The sequence below is a fragment of the Lepus europaeus genome, chromosome 2 (genome assembly GCF_033115175.1).
Source record: "Lepus europaeus isolate LE1 chromosome 2, mLepTim1.pri, whole genome shotgun sequence".
Classification (NCBI taxonomy): Eukaryota; Metazoa; Chordata; class Mammalia; order Lagomorpha; family Leporidae; genus Lepus; species Lepus europaeus.
Window position 1 is genome coordinate 110,489,185 of NC_084828.1, and position 19,693 is coordinate 110,508,877.

The window sequence follows — 19,693 nt, forward strand, 5'->3', positions numbered from 1 at the left end:
AAAACTTGGTGGCTGAGAGCAACACACATTTATCACCTCACAGTGTTTGTGGGTCAGGGACCCAGGGGCGGCTGAGCTTGGGGCTTTGGGCTCAGGGTGTCTCTGAGCTGCCATCAGGCTGCAGACACCCATGGCACCTTGTGATTTCCTTACCCGACTGTCAACAGCCCTCGCAAGGTCCACTGTCCAGTCTGATCACGCGGGGCTTTCCCCAGGGCTGCCTGGGGACACGGAAGTGGCTTTCCCAAGGGCAAGTGATACCAGCACATACTGAGCCCTGGCACTTACACCCCCGGCATCCCTGCAAAGTCTTCATGGGAAAGGGCTGTCCTCTGGCAGCCCCCTCACAGGGAGGGATCAGGGATCACATGAGAGCCTGAGTGTCTGGGACAGGGATCCTTAGGGCAGCAGGGGCCATCTTACTACTACTATAGCTTGTTCATTTCAAAAGTAAAATTTAAAGAATAGAAAATACATTCTCATGGTTAACAATTCAAAATGCTCAAGGTGGGTACAGGGTAAGACGTCTTCCCCATAGTCCTGTCAGCTAGGCCCCTCCTTCAGCAAGTTGTCATCCTGTTCTTGTTATCTTTCTAGATTCACTTGCCAGCACTGTGGTGCAACATGGGACTCTGAGGGCACAAACAGGAAGCTGCTCTCCTCGCTCCCTCCCCCTGGTCCTCTGAAGCCTGCTTGGCAGAGATAACTCCTCCCTGCCCCTGGGGTGGAGTCCCAGGTGGGCGCCATAACTTCTCATCTTCCTGTCAGATAACAAGGATGTGGCCAGGCCCAACACGGTTTCATTTCAGAAAGAAAATACCCAGTCCCAAAGTCCGCCACACTGGGAACTTCACAGCTGGGCCTGCGTTAGGCTGGCAGTCTGAGATGGGAGAAGGTGTCGGACTTGGGGTCAGCTGCTCCGGTCCTCGGCTGCGTTCTGCTCCCTCTCCTCTTCTGCCTCCTTCTGCTCCCAGCCTTTGTCTCTTCGGAGCTCGTGGGTGGGAAATGAGCAAAGAAAGGTCAGGAAGGAGCTGTGACTTCAGCTTCGGCTCTCTCGGTTTCCCAGCTGTAGCTTCCTTGCTGTTTGTGAATTCTTTCCTTCACTGCCATTTGCTTCCAAAGACAGGCCCACGGTCCCCTGGTGCTGCGATTTCTTGGAAAGTCTCCTCTAAGGCAGCTCCAGAAGGGGCAGCCTCCTGCTCCCTCGTCCTCTGCCTGGCTCTGGGAAATCCTCACACACCTCTGTGATAGCCCAGACTATTTCTGTTCCTTGGTGGTTTTTAATTTCTCCTGTTATCTTGCTCCATTCCCTTAGGAACTGATATCTCTTGGGGACAAGGAATGTTCAACCTTTCACTCCAGGAATTAAAATCCAAAAGAGGAGACGAATCTGCTGGGTGATCGAGTGCTTGTCTTGCATGGGTAGGAAATGAAAGGCTTTTCTTGTAGAACAGACTTCCCATATGCTGAGATACCTTTGAAGATAAAATAATTGGAGTAGTTATGTCTATGAGTTCTTTCTGTAACCTGTGGTTAAAGAGGGTAGGGAGGGGCCGGCGCCGGGGCTCACTAGGCTAATCCTCCGCCTTGTGGGGCCGGCACACCGGGGTCTAGTCCCGGTCGGGGCACCGGTCCTGTCCCGGATGCCCCTCTTCCAGGCCAGCTCTCTGCTGTGGCCAGGGAGTGCAGTGGAGGATGGCCCAAGTACTTGGGCCCTGCACCCCATGGGAGACCGGGAGAAGCACCTGGCTCCTGCCATCGGATCAGCGCGGTGCGCCGGCCTCAGCGCGCCTACCGCGGCGGCCATTGGAGGGTGAACCAACGGCAAAGGAAGACCTTTCTCTCTGTCTCTCTCTCTCACTGTCCACTATGCCTGTCAAAAAAAAAAAAAAAAAAAAAAAAGAGGGTAGGGAGGAGTGGTGGGAGGCTGAGGTAATGGCACGGAGCATCTCTAAGAGCTGTGGGGGTCTCAGTTCCAGGAAGTGGCGAGCTTTTCTCTCAGAATCACACAGCGATTGCTGCTGTGAATCTGGGTATGAAGGTGGCTCTGTCTCCCATTCCCCTTCCTGGTTCTTCTGTGGTTCATCTGTACTCACAGTGATTTCACTCTGGGTTCACCCTCCCCCACCGGTCCCACAGGAATTCCTATCACAGTCTTCTCCAGGCAGAAGCTAAAATTATTTTTAACAATTAATTAATTAACTTGAAAGGCAGAGATATTTAGATGTCTTCCAACTGCTGATTCACTCCCCAAATGTTTACAACAGCCAGGGCTGGGCAGGCCTAACCCACGAGTTAGGAACTCAATCTGGGTTTCCCATGTGGATGGCAGGGACCCAAGTACTTGAGCCATCACCTGCTGCCTCTGGTGTTTACATTAGCAGGAAGCTAGAATTGGTAGTGGAGATGGAACTTAAACCCAGGCACTGCAATATGAGATGAAGTTGTCCTAAGGTTATCTTAATCACTTCATAAAATGCCTAGTGCAAGGCTAGAAATCTTTAGGCAACAGTGACATACAGCTGGTGAGACATAAACAAGACTGCTATGGGACTTTGTATTCCAACACTAAGCACTAGGCTTTAGTTGCCCATGCAACCAAGCTGATGCTGAATGGCACCCAGGCTACATTGTCAGCTCAAACCCCAAGCTGCCTCCATTCTGACAACATATTCATATATGAGTTCTCAAATTCCAGGAATGTTTTCTTCTTCCATCCTTTGCCTGCATGTCCATTTCAGATCCAATTTCTATACTTCTGTTCTGGAGGGTGAAAATCCTCCTTCTCTTAAAAATATTCATTTGTTTTAATTTTATTTGAAAGGCAGAAGAGGGGGAGGGAGAGAGAGAGGGAGCAAGAGAGAGAGAGAGAGAGAGAGAGAGAGAGATAGAGAGAAACTCCCACCTGTTGATTCACACATCCCCCTGCCAAATGCCTGCAATAGCCAAGGCTGGGCCAGAACTGAATCTGGGTCTCCCATGTGGATGCCACAGACCAATCTGCTTGAGCCATCATCTGCTGCCTCCCAAGGTATACATTAGCAGGAAGCTGTTACTGGGGGTGGAGGATCCAGGACTGAAACCAGGCACTCTACTATAGGATGCAGGCATCCCAACTTGCAACCTAACTGCTGTGCTCCATGTCTGCCCCAGGTTTCCTTCTTGGCCATGCTTGTTACAGTGGAATCTTGCCATCAGTGCCCATTTTAGAGGTTGAGGTCTTATTATGTATTCACTGATGAACCATCTCCTGTCTGTTTACTTTCTGGAATTTCCAAGTGTTGCTCAGACTTTCAATTCTGCTGCTTCAGTTGGAGCCCTGGAAATTCCCAACCCCAAGGACTCTATCACTGTCCAGTTTGGCTGATATCTGCCACCAACTGGGCCTTCCCCCAGCACCTGTAGGAGTCCTGTGCTATTGTGCTGGAACGCTACACCCAGGACATCATCTCTCAGTTGGGCTTCATGGAGATACATATATGTAAGAGATGAATAGACCAAAAGTGAATGACAAGTCAAAGGCAAAGACAATTTGATTTGAGGAAAAAAACCCAAGAGGTATCATCATAAGTATGCCAGGAGGTAAAGTATACTTACTAAACAAACAAAATTTAAAATTTAAAAATGAACATCATATTGTGTTAATGTTAATTTCTTAGTTTTGACAAGCGCAGCAGGGACTGTAAAATGTTAACATTGGGAGAAAATGGGTGAACTCTGTGTACTGTTTTTGCAACTTTTCTGTATCTAACATTATTCTAAAATTTAAAATGGAAACAAAAACGAGCCCAAAGGAATTATCTACATTAGAAAAAAGAACTTTATCCTAAACATTTTAGATAAATAAAAATGGTTTTGGAAAGACATTCTGAAATCTCAGCTCCTGACATAAATGTTTATTGTGATTAGCTGCAGTCCTGCATAAATTCTAGGAAAAAGTAGTTGCTACTTCTTCGACTCATTTTTAGGAAGCTCATTCTTCCAATAAATAATTATTGACCTAGTATGAGTCTTGTATGTTCTGAGGATACATCACCCCACTGAATACATAAAGATTATTTTCCTCATGGAGTTTACATTCTAGTAGGATGGAAAAAAATCACAATAAATACTGAATACAACAAACAAGTAAATTACATTGCATGCTTGAAGGTGATAAGTGTTATGGGAGGAAAAACAGAGCAGGAAAATGGTTATCAGGAGTGTGCCTGGGAGGCATGTAGCTGAGCAAAGATGAAGAAAGGGAATAGGAATGAGGCTATTGAAGGAAGAGCATCCTAGGTGGGGAACAGCAACAGCAGTGGGAAGGCCCTGAGATGCAGCAAGCCCAGAGTGCTTAAGGAGCAGCTAGGGCCAAGTGAGCAAGTGCAGAATTAGCAAGAAGGAAAGACATGGAAGACAAGACCAGTAAGGTGAGGTGGTGTTAGGAGGGGAGGAACACAAATGATACAGGACTTTGGGTTTTGATTCTGAATGAAATGGGGAGCTATTTCAGGGTTTTGAGCAGAAAAGTAACATGGTCTGCTTATGGATTAATGAGATTATTTGTTATATTTTTATATAGAGTCTGGTGGGTTAGGGTTAGAGGGGAAGAGAGAGATTTGCCATCTTCCGGTTCACTCCCCAAAGGGCTGCAATGGCCAGGGCTGGACCAGGCTGAAACCAGGAACCCAGAACTCCACCCTAGTCTCCCACCTGGTTGATAGGGCTATCTTCCCAGGCACATTAGCAGAGAACTAGGTGGGAAGTGGAACAGCCTGGACTTAAACTGGCCTGTGATATGGATGCTGTGTGACAAAACCGGCAGCATAAACTGCTGTACCACAATGCTGCCCCTCATTTGGATTGTAAAGGGACCTAGCTGTTAAACATTTGGCAGCACAACACTGCCTACAGCCTTCCCATTTATATCCAAGAGTGTGTACCACCAGCCCATCCCGTGTTTTCAGTTTCCACTACTTCTAGCAAGTCCCCAGCCACAGGGAGGAAAAGCTTAAATGAAAGAGATTAAATAAATGTTATTTATATTACAAAAAGACAAAAATATCATTTTTCTTTTAAACTTCACACCATTAATACATATTTCATTTTATCAAATCACCATACCTGCGATTGAATTTTTAATGCTGGTCCTAGCTTTAGTCCCATGGTGCCTCGAAGATGCTCCTCTGTGAGTAGTGGCAAAGTCTCTCCATCAATCGCATGGTCTTTAAATACCTTATTAAACACAAAATGTGTTAACTTTGTCCAAACGTCCTTTTTAAAGTGCTTGTTTTACATATAGATACTTCAATCTTGGGGGAAACAAGTTAAGCCTGCTTGAGGATGACACAAAGAATCCATAAGACTTTCTACGTTTAGTTCTCTTTTCTGTGCTTCCAGAAGTGCACCGCTGGTGCTCATTAATAACCCTGGCGGTGATGTATAATGCTGTGTTTACAGAACTCACTCCCACCTGGAATCATCATTATTCAAGAGCAGGGGCCCCGTCTTCTTTACCAGTGTAGCCCACATGCAAAGGCTGTTACATGGTGGAAAGTACAAAGTAAACATTGCTGGCTGAATCAATCACTGGGCAAACTACTCTGAGTGAAGGCATGTGGGTCAAATTGTCACAGACAAGTGTCTTCCCTCCCATCTACAGGTGTGGTGTCTTCCGTCCACTGCCTTGGTGACTGGTCAAGAGAGGACCCAGGTGAGCACTGTCACCACTGGATCTTTCCAGCAGCCTCTTTGTTCTAACTCTTTCTTGGAGGTGACCACGCCTTCCTTTCTTCCAGAAGCTAGGAAGTCTGCTGGTGGACAGAGGCTGCAGGCAGGTCAAGAGGTGGATACAAACTGGACTGACTGACAGAACATAACTTCCTGAATTCCTACTTCAACTGGAGGGCGATTCTGTGTTCACTGGTGAGCTTTCTCCACCTCAAATTTAGACCCTAAGAAGTCCTCTTTCATTTTCAGCAAATCATATAGCTTCCTACTTTATATAGAAAAGAACAGAAAAGAGAAAGAAGCTACTAGGTAGGAACTCCTTCTTATTCTGAGGAATGAACCTAAAATCTTCCATATACACACATTTTTAATAATTTATTTTAGAGCAAGCATATTTTATCTGCAGGCTTCTTTGAGACGTTTACTTACAACAAACAGTGCTGCAGGATCTCCTGAATGTTCCTAAACAGGTGAGTTGCCAACCTGCTCTACCTATCTATTTAAAAAGTTAAACGATGGGTGTTGTGGGTACTGTGGTTAAGCTGATGCTTGGGATGCTGTGTCCCTTGTCAGAGTGCCTGGGATAGAGTCCCACCTCTGCTTCTGATACGAGTTCCTGCTAATGTGCCTAGGAGATAGCAGGTGATGGTCAAGGTACTTAGGTTCCTGCCACCCACATGGGAGACCTGGACGGAGTTCCTGGCCTCTGGGATTGGCCTGGAATCCTTACAAAGAGAAGAGTAATGAGGCAGGATTGCCAGCGTAAATACACTTTCCATACATTTGCATCAGCACTCCTTTCCCAGCCGTGACTCTTGTGGGCATTTGGGGAAGTGACTCAGCAGATGGAAGATCTCGCTTTGTCTCTGTTTCTCCCTTTCTCACTTCACCTTTCAAATAATTAAATAAATAGATATTTTTGAAAGAATCCAGGGACTTTGGATTTCCATTTTCTTTTTTTCTCTGAATTTCTTTTTCTGCTTATAGGAGGCGGGTGGTTGGAGGTTGCTGAGCAGGTAGCTAAGGCAGAGGTGAAGAGGACAGAGGGGTGTAACTTTGATGAGCTCCAGGGCTTTGGTGTGGCCCACTTAAAGATGGGCTGTGGGACAGGTGTTTGGGGCAGCTGTTTAGACACAGCTTGGGACACCCACATCTCAGATCAGAGTGACTGGGGTTGATCTCATCTCTGTTTCCAATCCTAGCTTCCTGCTAATGTGTATCCTGAGAGACAGAAGGTGATGGTTCAACTGCTGGGGTCCCATGCAGGAGACCTGAATTGAGTTCTGGGCTCCTGGCTTCATCCTTGACTGTTGTGGGCATTTGGAGAGTGAACCAGCAGATAGAAGCTCTCTCTGTGATCCTCAAATAAGTGAAAATTAATATATAGATTTTTAAGAAAATAAACAGAGGGGACCGTTGCTGTAGCATAGGGGGTAAAGTCGCCACCTGAAGCGCCAGCATCCCATATGGATGCTGGTTTGAGTCCCACTGCTCCACTTCCAATCCAGCTCTCTGCTATGGCCTGGGAAAGCAGTGGAAGATGGCCCAAGTCCTTGGGCCCCTGCACCTGCATGGGAGATCCAGAGGAGGCTCCTGGCTCCTGACTTTGGATTGGTGCAGCTCCGACCAGTTGTGGCCATCTGGGGAGTGAACCAGCAGATGGAGGATCTCTCTCTTTCTGCCTCTGCTTCTCTGTAAATAAATAAGTCTGTAAAAAAATTTTTAAAATAGAGGCCATGATGCTTCAGGGCTATCACTCCCAGCGCTCCCCACTGCATCAGGGGGTTCTCCCCATTTCTGTATGTAACAGCAGGGCATATGCACAGCAGAGTAGTGGCATCTGGCAGCTGATATCACCTGCAATAGCTTGGAGGAAGTAGACTTTAATGAGGAAACAAAAGCCAGACATGATCCTAAACACATCTGAGAAATACCTAGAAATAACTGGTTTCACTTGGAATAGGAAAGGGGCACTGACATCTGTGAGGTGAAGAGTCAGTGGACTGTCAATGGGACATTTGGGATGATAACTAGGAAATGCATGTAACATAACGTATCATGAGGGCAGTGATTATAAACTACACGTTTATGACTATAGGTCACTGGCTGATAAAGAATAACCAGAATTCAAGCAAGCTCAATACACCAGACGTCAGCAGTCACACGCTCATTACCCAGGGGGTTCTTTGTCTCTGTGTTATCAGAACTTAGTAACTTCTTTGCACCAGTGGCTGATATGGCACTTGATAGTGGTACAGACATGTTTGAAAAATGCATAATGACTACTACAAGATAATAAGGGTATACCCACTTATAGGAGAAACTAGCACAAATGTTTTTTACCAGGCTGTGCAAAAAGACAAAAAATGAATGACCTAAGGAACATAATTAAGGAACATAATTTGCCTCAGAAGTAATTTGATGTTCTGCTCTTGCTAGAATATAATGAGATAATGATGAAAGTAGCATGTGTTGAGTCCTTAACCAGGTGCCAGGCACTTGCTAATGCTCACAAACATCCTCTGAAAATGAATTATCACTATCACCCACATTCTACAGATGAAAAACTGAGGCCCAGAGAAGAGTGGCAACTTGTCCCAGGTTACTCATGCACACAGTGGAAAAGCCAGGTTTTGACTTCGTATTGCCTGGCTTCAGGAGCCATACTCTTAGTTACTATTCTATACAGCTTTTCCGTAAGTTCCATAAATAGAATTTTTAAAAAGAAAGGAAATAAGAATTCAAAATGTTGTGCTGTAGGAAAACACTTCACAAAACTGAGTTCTGAAAAAATCAGCTATAAAATCAGTTTACTGTGATACAGTTAAACCATAATGTCCTTTTGTTGTTTTAGCATGCAAACCAAAGATAATGAGACCACATTGAGTAGACACTTTGTTGCTCAGAATTGTGTTATTGAATCACTCAAAAAAGAAAGTTATATGCATGAAAATGGAGCTGTGGTATAAACCTCAAAAAGTTACTGACCCTTGATTTTTGTTACCAATTTTCCCATATGAGTGAGACTAGTTTTCTCTCCAACTGTTCTGAAAGTCCACTATAACTTACCTACCAAATTGAATTATGTGTGTCTGCATTTTTATGTATGTTCTAGCATAAACATGGAACCTCAAAATAGTTAATTTTCTACTTCTCCATTCTGTCACTTTTCTTGTCCTATTAAGAATGAAGTAGACATTTCTATTACTTAAGAAACAGCTGGAAACTTGATGTGGAAGAATGTGCTCCAAAGCTGTAGATGAGCAGGGAACATAGACATTCCCCATTCTTTTTGGATGTTTAGCCTCTGAACTTCCCTCTAATTTTGGGAGAATCCCTACTTTTCAGGACTCTTGATGGCACAGAAGCTAAAGCTGGACACTGACTTTCTCAGCTTCTCCTGATGGTGGGGTATGGGCTCATGATCTAAGCTCTACCAGCCAGGGGTACCTGTTCCAGAGGAGACAATGATATAAAAAGGGAAATGAGTAGGAATCCTGTCTGGGGACAAAATGCAAGTCTGACAAAACTCAACATGCAGGTTACACAATTCAAGCTGGCTGGCTGCTCTGGTTTGGATGTCACTTGTCCCTCACAGGATCACGTGTTTGGAGTTTGGACACAGCGTGGTGATGCGGGGCTGATGGAATCTTTGAGAGGCAGGGTAATGGGAATCCCGTAGGTCACTAGGGGCACTACCCTGGGAGACGAATACTAGTCTCCTGGAGTGAGTTCTAATGTTTTAAAAGCCTGAGTTTGACCCCAGGGTCTCTATGCCTCTTCATTTCCAAGTGAGATCCTTCCTTTCACACTGCCATCTGTGCTGCTGTGACTCAGACAACAGGGCCCTCCCGAGAGCTGAGCCTAAGGCAAAGCCATGCCCTTGAACCTCCAAAATTGTGAGCTAAACAGCTGTCTTTTTTTTATAAAGTTAACCTGCCTCAGGCATTCCATCAAAGTGATGATCACATACTTTTATGAAAAGACTAAAATCCAGATCACCTGCGCATAGTGTGAGCAGCCGGGAAGGCTGCTGATGAAGCTGTGCACATCGTCCACTGTCCATTTCTGGATATCTGCATCCAAGCACAGATGTTCTCTGATTGTAGCAAGTGCCTGGGTTCCTTGGAAATGGAAAGAAGATTATTTGGTGATATAAAAATTTCCAGGGACAGCTTGGCGCACAGGTTACATTAACTGTCTCCTATTCTGTCACCACAGCATGGTCCCTGAAACTGATGTGTGAACTCCCTCGGAGATGACGTTACTGCGAGATAGTTCCTAAAAGCTCAGCTACCTCGTTTTTCTTACTCCCCTCTAGAAGGATCTTTAAAGGCAGCATTATGGGAAGTGAACAAAGAAATTCCAGACTTATGCAACCTCCTCCCAGGTTCCAACAGAAATGTTCTGTGGGTTTCATTCTCCAAATTAACACTGCCACATTCTATGGCATTTTGTGTGACTACACTCTCTGGGTGATGCAAGAATTTTGTTGCACCTATATCAAATAACAAATCAACACTTTGTAGGGAGGCAGTTGTATAGAGGCTAAAGAACACACACTCCAAAATTCCTGTGCCTTAAAATATTTTTACCTAAAGAAGTTCTAGGACGCTAGACAGCATGTATGTTTTCAGGTTTGTGTGTTCACTCTTACAGGTTCAAAGGTATCACAACTGTAAGTATGATGAAAGACAATGCTCCTGTTTAACTGTTGATTTTTTCCCCCACACTTAAGTGCAAGGGAGTGACAATTTATACTATAAATCAAGAAGTCTTCTTATTTTGTGTTTAAAAAAAAACTAATAGTAAATTAAATGAAAATTGAAGTGAAAAATTCTGGTAGGTTTCCCCATAGTTTCTCATACTTACTTTCTCAGCCTTGGTTGAAAATTCTCTTAATTAGCATTAAACAAATAGAGACTAGTTTCATTGATACAGCTTATTAGATCTGATGTAATGAAGTGACTTTAAGAAGAGGTAATTCTAAACAGGATTAAGAGAATGAAGGGTAAAAAGAGGCCCGATGGTCACATAGAGGCACTATGTAATAACTTAAGGACTGGCAGTCTTTGGTTCACAAGGACTGCTAATGGCCCCTGGACACCTACCTGGCAGAGCCGCTGGAGGAACTGCAGGACAAACCCCATTCCTTGCCCCACAGACTGCAAAGATCTGCTCTGGAGTCTTCTCTTTCCCACCATCCCAGGCCTTTGCTTCCAGAGGAGCCGCCTGCGACCCCCAGGGATTCCTGTTAGCGGGCTCAAGCTCCTCACAGGTACTGGAGAGAGCACTCGGTGGCTTTTCTTGGATTTCATTTGACTTCCGATTATCATGCACTGCAGTTTCTGGATCTTTTGCATACTCAGTCTCTTCATACGGACTTGCAGGAATCTGGCCTAGGATTTTTTCCTCTGCTTGAGTTGTGGAACTCTGAGTATCACTGTCTAGAACTTTCTGATTCTCCGTGCCTCTTCTGAGTCGACGGCATTTCTGTCCCCAGCTGTCTACAAAGTGTGGGCCGGTTGCCACCAGCATGGGGTTTTCCTGAAGGTTTCTGAAGGTGCTTCTGTGAAAATGCAGGTCGCTGGCAGGGTGCACACTCCGGCTGTGATAGGCAGCCAGGCCAGCTGGGATACCAGAACCATACAGCAATGGTACACCTAGGCCTGCTAGCCCCTTGGGACTAACTTTTTCCATTCTCCTTTGCTGGTAAATAGCATACATTTCCATTTCTGTCCTAAAATCAAAGCAAGATGTTTTATGTAACCTAAGAAAAACCATTAGAAATACTATTTTAATGGTCCCTTGTCTTCCCTAAGATAGCACTGCTATTTTTCCTGCATCCCACACTGCTTGTCTGAAGTCTGATCAATGGAAACATGAATCCCCACAAAGCCAATGGGGAAGTAGAGTTTGGCATTGGATCTGAAGGTGAGGGGTTTGGCTGAATATCACCATGGAAGTTCAAGGCCAGTCTTTGGAACATCATCTCTAATAGGGAAAGTTTAGAAGGGATGGGGTAATAGGACAGGTTAGTATCTTGCCAGAGATTAATCTTCAAAGAAATTAAAGTACAGGGAAGAAGTTTAAAACCCTGCAGTAAAATCTGAGAGGGACTCAGGAAAGATAACCAGTTAACCCCAGTCTCAACAGTTATAAATCAATGTAAGTGGCTGGGAAAGGTGAACAGGGCTAAAGACCTGTTGGTGCTTTTATTTACTTCACTTTAAATAATTTTTTAAAATTTATTTTCATTTTATTTGAAAATCAGGGAAAGAGATGAGATCTTTCATCTGCTGGTTCCCTGACCAAAAGCCCACAATGGCCACGACTGGGCCTGGCCAAAGCCAGGAGCCCTGAACTCAGTCTGGGTCTTGCACATTGGTGCCAGGGACCCCAATCCTTGAGCCATCACTGCTGCCTCCCAGGCTGTGCATCAGAAGGAAGTTGTATGTGAAGCAGAGGAGCGGAGACTCACACTAGGTGCTCTGGTGTGGGGTACAGACATCCCAAGTGATGTCTTAACTGCTGAGCCAGAGGCTGCTCTTGCTTCTTTCACTTTGCTTTTGGTCATCACCTGAATCCTTTAGTGTTCAGTGACAAGAAAATCGACTCTAAGCCTTCTCTCACCCTAGGCCACAAGGTAGCCATTAGTGTTTGCTTTCCTTGTCACTGATGGCCACTGTTAAGCTGAATGGGCTCCAGTGGTATAGTCTGAAGTGAGGTTGGAAAAATTGGCTGCTGCCTTTAAGCAAGTTTGAAGTCATTTTAAATGGAAATGCCAATATGAATTTTGGAGGAATCACAAGGCATTTAATTAGGGAACACTGTCAAACTATTGTAATCTGTAGACTCCTACCACTATTACCTTTATGTTGTGGTTTCTAATCTCCTTTTTAATCCTTAAAACACCAGTGAATACGTTTATTTTTGTAATCTGCCTGAAATGCTTTCTGTACATAATCAGGGTGTGGGTGTGTGCACACATGTGTATTCAAGTGTTATATAGATTCACTTATTAATTTGCCTTGTCAAAAAAAGAACGAAGAGGCCGGCGCCGTGGCTTAACAGGCTAATCCTCCGCCTTGCGGTGCCGGCACACCGGGTTCTAGTCCCAGTCGGGGCACCGATCCTTCCCGGTTGCCCCTCTTCCAGGCCAGCTCTCTGCTGTGGCCAGGGAGTGCAGTGGAGGATGGCCCAAGTGCTTGGGCCCTGCACCCCATGGGAGACCAGGAGAAGCACCTGGCTCCTGCCATCGGAACAGCGTGGTGCGCCGGCCGCAGCGTGCCTACCACGGCGGCCATTGGAGGGTGAACCAGCGGCAAAGGAAGACCTTTCTCTCTGTCTCTCTCTCTCACTGTCCACTCTGCCTGTCAAAAAGTAAAAAAAAAAAAAAAAAAAAAAAAAGAAAAAGAAAGAAGAAAAAACAAGACAATTTGTCTTATCTAAAAGGGTACTTCAAAAAGTTCATGGAAAATTGAATTAAAATGTAAGTTGATGTTGGTACAGAAAAATTTTGAAATCTGCAAATGAGGAGTACTCAAAAAATTCACAAAAATGTAATCATGAAACACACACACACACACACACATTGCATGCTCCAATTTCTGAGTCTTTTGCAGCCTCATTCTCTCCATAAGGAACTGCTTGAGTCTGGCCTAGGATTTTTTCTTCTTGCATTTTGAAACTCTCAGGATCACTGTCTAGAACTTTCTCATGCCCTGTACTTCTTGAGTTGATGACAATTCTGCCTCCCAGCTTTCCATAAAGAGAGATCTGGTTGCACACACACATATACATAACAAATGAATAAATGAAAAACGGATTGAATAGAAAATAAATAAAATTTGGGATGGGTGTTTGGCACAGAGGTTAAGACACCACTTGGGACACCTGCATCCCGTGCCTGTGTTCAAGGCTGAGCTCCACTGCTGATTCTAGCTTCCTTGCTAATGTGTACCCTAGGAGACAGCAAGTGATCCTCAAGTACTTGGGTCCCTGCTACTGCATCAGAAACCTAGATGGAGTCCTGGTCTCCTGGCTTGAGCATGGTCCTACCCAGCTGTTGTAGACATTTGGATAGTGAGCTAGCAGAATTCTCTGTATCTGTCTCTCTCTCAGTGTATATATCTTTGACTTTCAAATAAATAAATAAATAAAAATGTTTAAAAACATCTTTATAGAAAAATAAGGAAAACAACACTGTTAAGTTACCTGGCAGTATGACGCCTTTGGGTCATTTCATTCCTTCTGGTTACTGCCTTTACAGATTCAGATGGTAAAATGCCCCAACCTTAAAAAAAAAAAAAAAGAAGAAATAAAATGAAACAAACAAACAAACAAAAAATCATGATCCACAAATTAAAAGCATGCATTTGACTACAGTAAAGTAAAATATAATGATTTAAACAATATCTGCAAAACAATCAGCATCTGAACACAGTGTTAGAAATGTTATTAGATTGGCCAGCGCCGCGGCTCACTAGGCTAATCCTCCGCCTGCGGCACTGGCACACCGGGTTCTAGTCCCAGTCGGGGCGCCAGATTCTCTCCCCGTTGCTCCTCTTCCAGGCCAGCTCTCTGCTATGGCCCGGGAGTGCAGTGGAGGATGGCCCAAGTCCTTGGGCCCTGCACCCGCATGGGAGACCAGGAGGAAGCACCTGGCTCCTGGCTTCGGATCAGCGTGGTGCGCCGGCCGCGGCGGCCATTGGAGGGTTGAACCAACGGCAAAAGGAAGACCTTTCTCTCTGTCTCTCTCTCACTGTCTACTCTGCCTGTCAAAAAAAAAAAAAAAAAAAAGAAAGCATGTCGGAATCTGCAAAGGGGAAGTTGAAGAAATCATACTTTAAACAACTGCCATGGATGTATCTGTATTTTCTGGCTTTGACACAACAATCTATTCTAAGGTTCTTTCTCTCTCCCAAATAGGTGACACAAATATAAAACACCACACTTAACTGCTGGTTAAGCTGTACTAATTCACTCCCTGATATCCCCATGTTAGAGCCCATGTTAGCTTCTGTTCGGCTTAGTGGCTCAGTTTCTGTAGTATTGAGGCCCTAACTTGCTCCTGCTATTCTTACATGTCAGCCTTAAAGCAAGAGAATTATGTCCTTGCCTGTTAGTTTATCCAATTATTGGCAATTGATGGGTTTATGATGGAGAGTGGCTCTTTGATTCAGCAATACAACTATTTTACTAGTCTATTGATTTGTGGCCTTTAAACCTGAGCTACAGATTCCTGGGTTCTTACTGTCAGATGGGCTTCCATCCAGCATTTGCTATGGGGAATGCCTCCTTTGTTTAGACTACTCCACTGGGTAGGTCTAGTTTCAAATCCAACAAAGGATGCGTTCCTTGGATGCTCACTTGTGTTGCAGTTAAATGGTTCCACGTCCTGTGGTAGGCAACTTGCTCAAATTGAGGCAGGCCACTCTCTTCACTGGCCCAGGCACAAATTCTATTTTCTACTTGTGTTAGGGTTTTCACTCACATCATTCCTATGTAGTAAGAGTTGTTGGAGTTGCAGACCAGGGACAGAAACTTATGAATATAGTTCAAAGGAGATAAGATCTTCAATGTTGTAAGAAAACTCATCTCCTGATTGTTCTTGATCTCTACTAGTCATGCTTTTACCAACAAAACTTTGCTCAAATTGCTCTTATTAAGATCACTAATGGCCAGCGCCGTGGCTTAACAGGCTAATCCTCCGCCTTGCGGTGCCGGCACACCGGGTTCTAGTCCCGGTTGGGGCGCCGGATTCTATCCCGGTTGCTCCTCTTCCAGGCCAGCTCTCTGCTATGGCCCGGGAAGGCAGTGGAGGATGGCCCAAGTGCTTGGGCCCTGCACCCGCATGGGAGACCAGGAGAAGCACCTGACTCCTGGCTTCGGATCAGCGAGATGCGCCGGCCGCAGCGGTCATTGGAGGGTGAACCAACGGCAAAAAGGAAGACCTTTCTCTCTGTCTCTCTCTCTCACTATCCACTCTGCCTGTCCAAAAAAAAAAAAAAATCACTAACGACCTCCACAAAGCACTAAATCTAATGCTGTGTTCCCAGTCCTCCTCTCACTTGCTCTATGAGTGGTTTACTAGACAAAGTTGCTCACTTTCTAAGACTCTTTCTTCCCATGGCTTTCAGCCACCATATTCTCTTGGATTCCTCCCCCCTTCACTGATTTGCTCTGTCCCTTTCTCATTCTGCCTCATCTTCTGGACTCACCCCAAAGAAGATCTTATCTAGTCTCATGCAAGCCCTTGACTTCCAAAGTTGTGTCTCCAGAAGTCCTCCTTGAACTTCAGCTGTCTTCCTCACTGGCTGTCTGTTATGCATCTAAAGTGCACTATGAGCAAGCTAAGTCCCTGATCTCCCCCTCTCCTTCTCCCCAAGAACTCTGTTCCTCCCACAATCTTCCTTAACTCAGGGAATAATGACTCCACATTTCTGATTACTCAGCTCCAAATTTCTGGTATCATTCTTAATATAACAGCACTTCAGAAAATTTTGTGGAAAAGTTGAATTTAAGGATAAATTTATTTTTGATGCAGAAAACTTTTTAAATCCATACATGCTTTTCATAATATGCATCTCCATGAGATTTTGAAAATTACATATATAATTTCAAAATTGTTTCCACCAAAATAAACATTTTAAATTCCATTATGAGTTTATTATTTAGAGATTTATTTATTTATTTGAAAGGCAGAGTTACGCACATACACACACACAGAGAGAGAGAGAGAGAGAGAGAGAGAGAGAAAGAAAGAGAGAGAATGGCTGCAATGGCTGGCGTTAGGACAGGCTGAAGCCAGGAGCCAGGAGCTCCATTTGGTCTCCCAAGATGGAGTGGCAGGGATCCTCTGCTGCTTTCCCAGACATGTTGCAGTTGGCAGCTTAACCTGCTGTGCTACACCCAGTACCTCCATTAGGCCCTCCCTCCATTATGTTTTTGAAACACTCTCCTACTTCTTTCACCTTCCAAATTCAAAATGAAAAGATCCTATTGTTTCTGCCTGCTGTGAAAATAATTATAGACGCCACCACTCCTTACTACACCTACTGTTACCACCCAAGGTCACACCATCATAGCCTTTTGACTATTTAAATAGGCTGTTAACTCCTATCAGTTTATCTCAAGAACATTAAACCTATCAAGTTTGTTCCCATATCAGTAGTTAAACTGCTCTTAGAAAAATCTGACCCAAACCACCCCACTCCTTTCTTGAAGTCCTCCTTTTTCCTCAGAATGAAAGCCAAGTTCTCAGTATAACATATCAGGCCCCACATAAACTACTCCAAGCCCATTAACACTCAGATCTCATTTCCTCCTAAGCTCATTAGTTCCTCACGTATAGATTAGACAGTAACACTGCCACTCTTCATGTTATTGAGGAGAAGATTGTGTTCACAGAAATTCAGCAACCTACACTTGGTCACACCGGGATGGCACCACAATTTGAACCTTGGAGAAAATACAACACACAGTTCTACCTCTAAAATCTAGCAGTGAAATGAGAAAAGTGTAATGCAGTCATCCAGATCACAGTGGTCCACAGGATGAGCTCCAAACATCTACTTTCCATACCTGAGTAGAGATGATTAGACAACATACTTGGCATATTTGTGTTTGGAAGAACAGAGGATCTGAATTGGGAAGGAACACAAAACTGTCTCAGGTCAGGTGGTGCTATAGTGGAAGGCAATATATCTCTAGGAGAAAAAAAATAATATTATACTAGGTAAAATGAGGATGGAGTTACATAAAATTTCTGATTCTTAGGCAGTGAGGTTTATTTACTTGTTTATTTTTATTTGAGTCACAAAGAGAGATCTCCCACCCCCTGATCCACCATTGGGTCCATGGACCCAATTACTAGAGCCGTCACTGCCGCCTCCCAGGGTCCACATTAGCAGGAATTTGGAATTGGGATCTGGAGCAGGAACAGAACTCTGATGCGGGACATAGGCATCCTAACGAGCATCTAGGCTCAACACCTGCCTAGGAATTCTTTTTTATAGAATTCTATCAACTTTTCTCAAAATGAAGTTCAAAAGTCATGAAACCTTTATTGGTTTAAGTTGAAATATGCTAAGAATGGTTAGGAGGGAAGGATCTACTAAGGAATGACCAAGCTGACAATGAAACAGAAGAAGCAGGAAAGTTAAATTTTAGAAATATTTGTCTAAGGAAAAAAGATCTCATCAAACGAACACCATTATCTGAGTTTTCATATCCAACTTTCTGTTCTGACCATAAACTCTTTCCTCATTTGATGGCCATCCTTCAGTTGGGTTTGCCATCTGGGAGAAATGTTTGACTACATGAGCGGACAATTTATTTTGTCAAACTCCAGTGATATCTACAATTCCAACTTTATTGTTCACATTGCATGAATAAGAATAAATGGATCTTATTTTTTCTCATAAAGTCAAAAATTCTACAGAAAAGAATTGTTCTATCACCAGAAATATAGGTTACCCAATTATGACGGACTTCATTGCCCTGCTCTCTTTCATATGTAGAAGTAGTAACCCCCAATATGACTGTATTTGGAGACAGGGCCTTCAAGGAGGGGATTAACATTAGATGAGCTCTAAGGGCAGGGCCCCCACCTGACAGAACCTGTGTCCTTTTAAGCAGAGGAAGAGATACTAGATCTCTCTCTCTAAACATACACACACACACACACACACACATTGTGGCTTTAAAGCAACAATGAGGTTAATATTCCAAAACTTAATGATTATCTATTATTTCCTTGATGGGACCATTACATTGGAAAGAAATACCTGTCCACAATTGGAGGTCCAAATGGTGAGGGAACCAGTGGGATCCTCTGCTGCCCAGAAGCTGTCAATAAAGGGTTTACAGCCATCGTGGGATTTGTCATCAATATCTGTCACCACTGATTGAGTTCTAAAATGAACCAGATAAGTGTATCAACAAATAATCCCACGTTTTGAGACCTATTTGGATTCTTGAAAACCCTTTGCATTTTTTCCAACACTTGGGAATGCTATCTACACCAAATTTTCAGTTATGCAAAAACCCTCCATAGCAAAGAATGGGCCATCAAAGAAGGAGGTACCTTTCTCTGAAGGGAGGAGAGAACTTCCACTTTGACTATGACCCTGTCGGAATAAGATCAAAGTCGGCGAACCCTAAAGGCTTCCATAGCCTTGGCAACTCATGACTAGAGTCTAGGGAGATTACTGACACCGTAAACAAGAGTGTCAAATTGTTAAGTCAGCAACAGGAGTCACTGTGTACTTATGTCTCATGTGGGATCTGTCCTTAATGTGTTGTCCAATGTGAAGTGATGCTATAACTAGTACTAAAACAGTATTTTTACACTTTGTGTTTTTGTGTGGGTGCAAACTGATGAAATCTTTACTTAGTATATACTGAATCGATCTTCTGTATATAAAGATAATTGAAAATGAAAAAAAAAACTTGGTGTTAAATTGGAAATTGCATAGAAAATTAACCAATTTTTAAAAAATATCATGCAGGATCTCTGTCTTTAATGTGCTGTACACTGTTATTTAATGCTATAACTAGTACTCCAACAGTATTTTTTCACTTTGTGTTGCTATATTGGGGCAAACTGTTGAAATCTTTACTTAATATATACTAGACTGATCTTCTGTATATAAAGAGAATCGAAAATGAATCTTGATGTGAATGGAAGGGGAGAGGGAGCAGGGAAGGGGAGGGTTGTGGGCGGGAGGGAAGTTATGGAGGGGGGAAGCCATTGTAATCCATAAGCTGTACTTTGGAAATTTATATTCATTAAATAAAAGTTAAAAAAAAAAAAACCTCCATAGCAAGCACCCAGACACAACCATAGAACTTGGTGTCTTATAATTATGCCCTTGGAATCTGCTGAAAGTCCACAGATAATATCATATAATACTACAAACAATAATAAAAAATAAACTAGGCTTGTAAAATTCCAGAAACAGGGGTTGGCACTGTG

General features: G+C 43.8%; 1 protein-coding gene across 1 annotated transcript; it reads right to left on the bottom strand.

Moving 5' to 3' along the window:
• Positions 1-1,280: 1,280 nt before the first annotated feature.
• On the bottom strand, positions 1,281-18,604 carry SAMD7 (sterile alpha motif domain containing 7). The gene is made up of 7 exons (XM_062178019.1): positions 18,504-18,604; positions 17,299-17,423; positions 13,930-14,008; positions 10,824-11,452; positions 9,715-9,836; positions 5,107-5,217; positions 1,281-1,475 (listed from the first exon to the last, which is right to left on the bottom strand). The coding sequence occupies exons 1-7, from the start codon at positions 18,602-18,604 to the stop codon at positions 1,281-1,283; spliced, it is 1,362 nt and encodes a 453-aa protein (XP_062034003.1).
• Positions 18,605-19,693: the final 1,089 nt, after the last annotated feature.